This window comes from Octodon degus, unplaced genomic scaffold, assembly GCF_000260255.1.
Source record: "Octodon degus isolate 3935 unplaced genomic scaffold, OctDeg1.0 scaffold00255, whole genome shotgun sequence".
NCBI classification, from domain to species: Eukaryota; Metazoa; Chordata; class Mammalia; order Rodentia; family Octodontidae; genus Octodon; species Octodon degus.
This window is the reverse complement of record NW_004524831.1, coordinates 1,617,452-1,624,814: the sequence shown is the minus strand read 5'-3', so window position 1 is coordinate 1,624,814 and position 7,363 is coordinate 1,617,452. Positions and strand designations below refer to the sequence as shown.

The 7,363-nt window shown below is 42.9% G+C and overlaps 1 gene segment (V, D, J or C); it reads left to right on the top strand.

Moving 5' to 3' along the window:
• Nucleotides 1–3,071: 3,071 nt before the first annotated feature.
• On the top strand, nucleotides 3,072–3,633 carry LOC101575290. The segment is given in 2 exon segments: nucleotides 3,072–3,155; nucleotides 3,239–3,633. Coding segments are annotated over 2 exon segments (441 nt in total).
• The last annotated feature ends 3,730 nt before the right edge of the window (nucleotides 3,634–7,363 follow it).

Genomic DNA, 7,363 nt, shown 5'->3' with positions numbered 1-7,363 from the left:
TTGTACAGCAATTAACCACTAGGAAGAATGTATGCAATGTGTTAATTATTGAAACTGTCCTACCAATTTGATTTGAAACTGTCTTATTGCTATTTGTTTCTTAATAAAATTATATAAAAAAAAAAAGTTCACTGCATGCTTCCCTGGCAAGTGCAAGGGCCTGAGTTCAATCCCCGGTTCCACCATAAAAAAAAAAAAAAAGCTCACTGCTTCCTGTCCACAGAGATCTCTATATCGCAGGATGACATGCAAATAGGGCCCTCTCTCCCTGTGTCACCCTTCTCGCCCTGACCCTGCTGCTCTGCAGAGGAGCCCAGCCCTGGATGCCCAGCTGTTCCCACTCAGTGATCAGCACTGAGCACAGACGCTCGCCACGGACCTTGCACTGAACTCACTTTTGCTTGTTGTTGTTTTAAAGGTGATTAATGAACAGCAAGAGATGCTCAGTGTATGGATAGGAGGGAATAGATGGTGGACATATGGGAACATCTCCTGAGCAGGATGTCTCTGTGTCAGGCTGATGTGCAATGGGAGGAGTCTGGGGGAGGCCTGGTGCAGCCCAGGAGTCCCTCAGACTCCCTTGTGGTCTTGGGATTCACCTTAGTGATTACAACACGGACTGGTTCCATCAGCCTCCAGTGAAGGGGCTGGAGTGTGGCTTGGTCTTATTAGAAACAAGTCTAATAGTCACATCATAGAATACACTACATTTGTGAAACACAGATTCACCGTCTCCAGGGAGGATTCCAAGAGCACTGTGTCTGCAAATGCCGCAACTGAAAACAGAGGACTATCCCCATATTACTATGGAAGAGATACAGAAAGAGGACAGCATTGGGAGCCCAGACACAAAACCCCCTTTTGTATTGCTCAGGATCATCAGGGGGCACACAGGACCCACTGAGTTCAGTATCAGTGAAGGGCAGGAGCAGAGGGTGGGCCAGCCTGGTTTGCTCTCAAAAGCTGAATCTCCCCTCCGTGTGACATGAGACTCTGCAGCCATGAGTTAATGCTTATCTTTCATGTTCCTGAATCATGAATTTGACTTACCAGTAAGATACATTCTCACCTGCCCACATATTCAAATGTCATTTTCAAAGGCAGAATGACTCATCTCTGGTCACCAGGACTGGAAAGTGAGGACACACAGCCAACATGTTGAACTTTCTTCCAATAAAAGAGACATTTTAGTAATATTCCCCTTTTGCAACCAGCTTTGGTATTTAGGATAGAGGCATGAGAGAGATTACCCAATAACAGTAAATGACAGTGTTTTTTAAACTTAAATGTTATACACTCTCCTATATATAATTACAAAAGTCAAACTCAAAGCTTATCCAATTTCTTTTTAACTAATTTATTTTTCCTTAGTTTTTCTTCTCCCATCTGTGTTTTTTTTTTTTTTATCTGCTGCCTAGACTAAAGACAAGGTCCCTGGTTTTCATCCTATGGCTCAGGTACTTTTTCATGGAGCTCAGAAAAGGCTCAGATGTGACTTCCACATACTCAAGGTGACAAAGGAAGGATTTTCTCACTCATTCTTGTACAGGGCATTCACCCTTTCTCTGACATTTAAATGTATATTAATTTACATGTATTTATTATTTCCAAATTTATGGAAAATAAACAATATTAGTGAAATGAAAGTAAAATTTCTTTCTTAATGTGAGGTGTGATGTCAGAGCTGAGTGTACGCATCTGACTGTCACAGATTCCCCTCCTTCCCTTTCTCCTGGGAGTCCCCAAAGTGCCACCATTTCCTGATCTCTCAGGACAGCAGTTAGGAGACTTGTGGTATCCATGGCGCACAGAGCAGGACATCAGAAAGAGAAACTAGGACAGGAGCTGAAGTTGCACCCACCGTAGCGCTTCATCTTTTAAAATTGTGGTCTCAATATATCTAGGCGTCCTATTGGACTTACGGGAAGCACTGTTATGAACCCTAGGTTTTCAGCTGGACTCCTGCAGCTGGATCCAGGTCCTGCTGGATTCTTTGGTCCTTAGTATGTGGACAGATTTCCTACACTCTTTTTTTTTAACATTCATTGTGTGTGTGTGTGTGTGTGTGTGTGTGTGTGTGTGTGTGGCCAGCTCAGCCCACCAGGGGGCGCAGTTGGCTGGCTTGTGGTGCTGGAGGATTGAACCACGGTCCCTGTGCTTTGCCAAGCTTGTTCCAAGTAGGTGCTTTAGACCACTGAGCCATCTCTCCAGCCCCTCCTACACTCTTTGTATATGATTCTTTGGGTTATTCATTCTAAAATAATCTTACGAAATGTGTCCTGTATTGTATCATTCCCCTTGCATAAATCACAATCCATGGCGCTGCTTCGCATTTATTTTGACCTGAAAATGATTATAACAATATTTCACAAATTATATATTTGTTTCTAAATGTATCTTATTTATCCATAATTAAAATTATGTGTAATCTATATAATTATGGGAAAATTAAGACAGACAAAGATAATAAGCCAAGATATGTCACACTCTTGAACATATGCTTGGAAGAATCCTACATGTCTATTATCATGGAAGAGACAGAGTGAGGCGACATCAGTGTGAGACCAGACTCAAAGCTTCGTGTTGGAGCAATCAGGACAGCAGGCAGCACTTGGTCACACAGAGAGAATAGGGCCTACCTCAAGAGAAGATTTAGAGGAAGGTGAGTGGTGGTTCCCTATCAGAATACAGAACTTCTCTGGATCATCCTGATGTACAGATTCTCCAGTTTCGTGTGTCCGTCCTTACATCAGAAGCCCATAAATTAGAGAGGACTGTTTGTATAAAATATACTTTTTTTCCCTTTTTTTAAAATTTATCTTTATTTTTCTCTTAATTTTATTGAGAAACAAATAGCAATGAAACAGTTTCAAAATCCATTAATAGGACAGTTTCAATACTTTGATTCAGGAAAACAGATTCTTCTCAGAAGCATGAGGACCTGAATCACCCAGGGTTTGTCTCAGCTATCATAAAGGAAAGGGACCTCCCACATGCAAATTTATTTTCCAAATCTAGATTAAAAATTCTCTCGTGGGCTGCTTGTACTCACAGCTCCTTCCCTGACACGGCTAAGATCTCTGGAGGAGGCAAAGTTGTGGTCTAGAATATGAAACTGGTGGGTCTTCTCCTATGCCTGGTGACAGGGCCCTATGGTGAGTGGCTTTAAAGTCAGATATGGGTCCATGGGATGTGGATGAAGGCTGACTGCTGATGGGAAGTTCTTCCTTGTTTCCAGGTGTCCTGTCCCAGGTGCAGCTGCAGGAGTCTGGACCTGGCCTGGTGAAGCCCTCACAGCCCCTGTCCCTCACCTGCACCGTCTCTGGATACTCCATCACAAGTGGTTATACCTGGCACTGGATCCGTCAGCCCCCAGGAAAGAGCCTGGAGTGGATGGGGTACATAACCTACAGTGGTAGCACTAGCTACAACCCATCCCTCAAGAGCCGCATCTCCATCTCCAGAGACACAGACAAGAACCAGTTCTCTCTGCAGCTGAACTCGGTCACCACGGACGACACAGCCACATATTACTGTGCAAGAGACACAGTGATTTCATGCCAGTGTGAACCTGGACACAAACCTCCCTGCAGTGGCCCTTGGGACCAGCAGGGGGCGCACAGTACACACTAGTACTTCCCAGACAAAGGAGAGAAACACGTTGCAAGGTTTTTTTGTCTCCAGTTGAGTAACATCTCCATCAGCAGCCCCCAGAACAGACATTCTAAGGATCGTTCATATTTCTATTCACACAGTATTATGTTTCTATGGACTCAATCATTTTTCCTCCAAGTCTGTATCATAATGAGTTGTACAGTAAATATTTTTTTAATGAAACTATTGACTACAACTCAACTGAATGCATGGTCTCCTTAGGTTTTAGGTGAAGAAGCATTTTAACATAAAAATTATTACCTTGCTGACTGCAGGTCCACCCTCCACCTCCAGTTGTGTTTCCTGGCATCTCATTTTGAAGAGTTCCTCCCAGTTTTGGTTCACTCAAACCTTTTTACTCTGAATAAATGGAGAACGTTCTACATGCAGATGCAGATGCAGATGTCCACGTGTTATTGGAGCTGTTTAATTCTCTCTTTTTTTTTTTCAGAACCAGGGATTGAACTCAGGCCCTTGCGCTTGCCAGGGAAGCGCTTATTCTACTGAGCCATCTCCCCGGACCCTGGAGCTGTTTAATTCTCCACCCCTGAGGATGTCAGGCAGTGCCAAGACATTGATAATTTGTGTGGACTCCTCTGTGGCCTGGTTTCTCCAGGCATGCAGTTGGTACAGACCTCCAGTGCTGCCACACACCTTACAATCACACAGCACTCACAAACATACATGTATTTGTGGCCTCAATTGTAGCTAATGTTGAATCCCTGCCACTGATATAGTCTTATGCTTAGTGCCTATTCATATAGAAAAGTCAGTTTAATATTTTTCTATTACTCTCAATAAAATTTGGACACCACAACAAATCTCATTTTCCATAAGTATCTCAAGTGCTGATGGTCACAGGCCTCGACATCTTATGACCTGTCAGTTGATTTGGAGTCAGAGAGTGGCCTGAGTGTGGGTCAGTGGATGAACAGGGCATGGCTGACTCGCAACCAGAGAGACAGCCAAGGTCTGCGTGCACAGGAAGCAGGAGGTCCGCTACATCTGTTTTCCTGACGACAAGGCTGAGCCAGACCCTGACTGTGACTCTTACCTGGTAGAAAATAATTCAGAGTCTTGAGATTGAGGTGGTGGTAAGGTGCTGTGCGAGGGATTCCCTGAGCCAAGTCACTCTGGCAGCTTCTCTAGATGCCCATGCACATAAGCAGTCAGTCACTTCTTTTGTAGTTGCAAAATTATGAACAGAAACCAATATAGTATATTAAATCTGGCCAATTATCTCTCTTTCTCTCTCTCTATCTCATTATCTATCTATGCTTTGTCATTGTTCTATTTATTTACCTACTATTTATCTATGCATAAAGTACCTGTTTCTTTTAAAAATACATATTATTGGCCAGCGAGATAACTCAGCAGTCTAAACAGCCTGCTTTGGCAAGCTTAGGCAAACTCAGGGACTGTGGTTCCATCCCCAACACCACACACTGTGCCCCAGCCCCACCCCCAGGGAGACACACACACACACACACACACACACTACACACACACACATATATAATTATTATTGGGCAATATTTTGACATTAATGATGAAAATTCTCTCCATCAAAAGTGGAAATCTTTTTATGTTCTGGACTTCACATTATAACATGGAGACCAGAAAACTGAAGACCTAGAACAATTACTATGCAGCTCAACACCAGGCTCCAGCCCAGCCCGGCCTCCGTAGCTCACACGAGCGTGTCTCTCTGTACCACGGTGGGAAATTGAAATTCAGGAAACCTGAGCCTGAACGAAATGCACGACCTTCTTGCACACACGCTGATGGCTGCAAATGTGAAGCAGAGGAAGAGCAATTGGCACACTAGCAGGAAAATAACTAGCTGCCCTTGCAATGGAGTAGTTGCATTATACCTCAGATAATATTATAGCTCTTCATGAACAATTGCAACTACATTAAAGGGGTTTTTTGAATGTATTTTTAAATGTATTTCAGTGTCCCCCCTCCTCCAGCACTGGGATTACAGGCATGCATCACTATGCCTGGCCTCGGTGCCTGGCTAATGATGTGGTGCTGGGGATTGAACGCTGGTCCCTGTGCTTCCCTAAGCAGGTGTTTAGTCTGCTGAGCTATCTCGCAAGGCCTATATTACAGTTTTGCAGCATACAATGCACTAAAGTATCAATAGGAAAACACTAGATGAAGTCACATTCACTAGGGACAATGTTCTGGATTATGATAGGTATTACATAAGATCCATAGTGATAATCCAAACAGAAGCCAGTGGAGAAGTAAAATAGTTTTTCAATGGATGCAGTATAAATTAGTTCTGGTATTGTAGAGTGAGTATTTGGTAATGGAGAAAAATTGACCTGGATTTGCAGGTAGATAAATAAATAATAGCTACCTAGATAAATAAATGAGAGACAGATAGAGATTAAATAAAGACATTATTCTTACCAAATTTACATATATTGGATACAAACAAATTATAGCAGTGTTTGTATTTGATAGTTCTCGCAAAGCTGCTTCACCTGAGCTGAATGAAGAAAGTCTCACAGGCGACCTACAGCCTTCTTCATTGCAGTGAGACCCTGATGTGCGTAGGTGGGCCACCCTGAAGCACTGGTAACACTGGAGTTAGGAAAATAGGAACATAATGGTAATACAGCAAGAGGCTCCGAGTCTCACAATAGATGCCCACATCTGTCCTGGAGACCATGAGGAGGACCTGGCTCCACCGGTCTTGGGAACACCAGCTCTGAACTCTTGATCACACTAAGTCGCTCCCTTGTGCTTCCATGAGGAATTCTGCATTTATGCAATGGAGCAAACAAAGACACTGATCTCATGAATTACTTTATTTATTTATTTATTTATTTATTTATTGGTATTTAGTACAGGGAGTACAGAGGGTCACTGCGCAGATGAGACTTGTAGTGATCCTCCTGTTTACAGCCTCCCAATAGCTGCCTCTACAAGGGGACACCACCATGCCGAGTCTCAATTGCCCTCTTAGTGCGCCCTGCAGGCGGGGTATGCGCAGCAGGCCCAGGGATAGAACTTCCACCCCTGCACTTGCCCAAACAGGTGCTTTAATCCACTGAGCTATTAGGCCGGCACTTCATGAATTGTTTGAATGCATAAAAATAAATTAAGATTATGAATTATAAGTGAATAAAAAATACATAAAATACTTATTTATAATATCGCTTTCCATACATGTGACTGACAAAATGGGTTAACTGAATTTTGTGCTTTAACTGTGGGAAATTATTAGAAAAAACCTTGGGCTTCCTGTTATGTCCTTTAAGACTGAGTTCTCATTCCTTCCTCGAGGCTGCTTAGCAGTAACTGTTTCTTGTCAAGGCAGTGAGCTAAAACAAACTCCTTCCCTAACCATCTCCTGTAAACATAGTCAGCTTAAAATGCATTTATAAAAATATGTGCTTAACAATAAACTGTAAAAAACCTTTAATGACGCAGTTTGCAGCTCTGTCAAATAAAGGTAGTCTTCTGCTATTCTGTGCTAGATAACAAATTTGCTTACCAAACTGGACGTGATTTCTGTTATAAACACCCCCCTGCTACCTACATTCTATTGCCGATTAGTCTTCTCCTGCGTGAGAAATGGCTGATGGCCTGCACTCAGCAATAAAGGCTCCACTCAAATCTTAATTAGATCTTTGATCTGGTTCCTTGCTGACTGACCCATAACACCTACACACTCACATCTAATCTGGCTTGA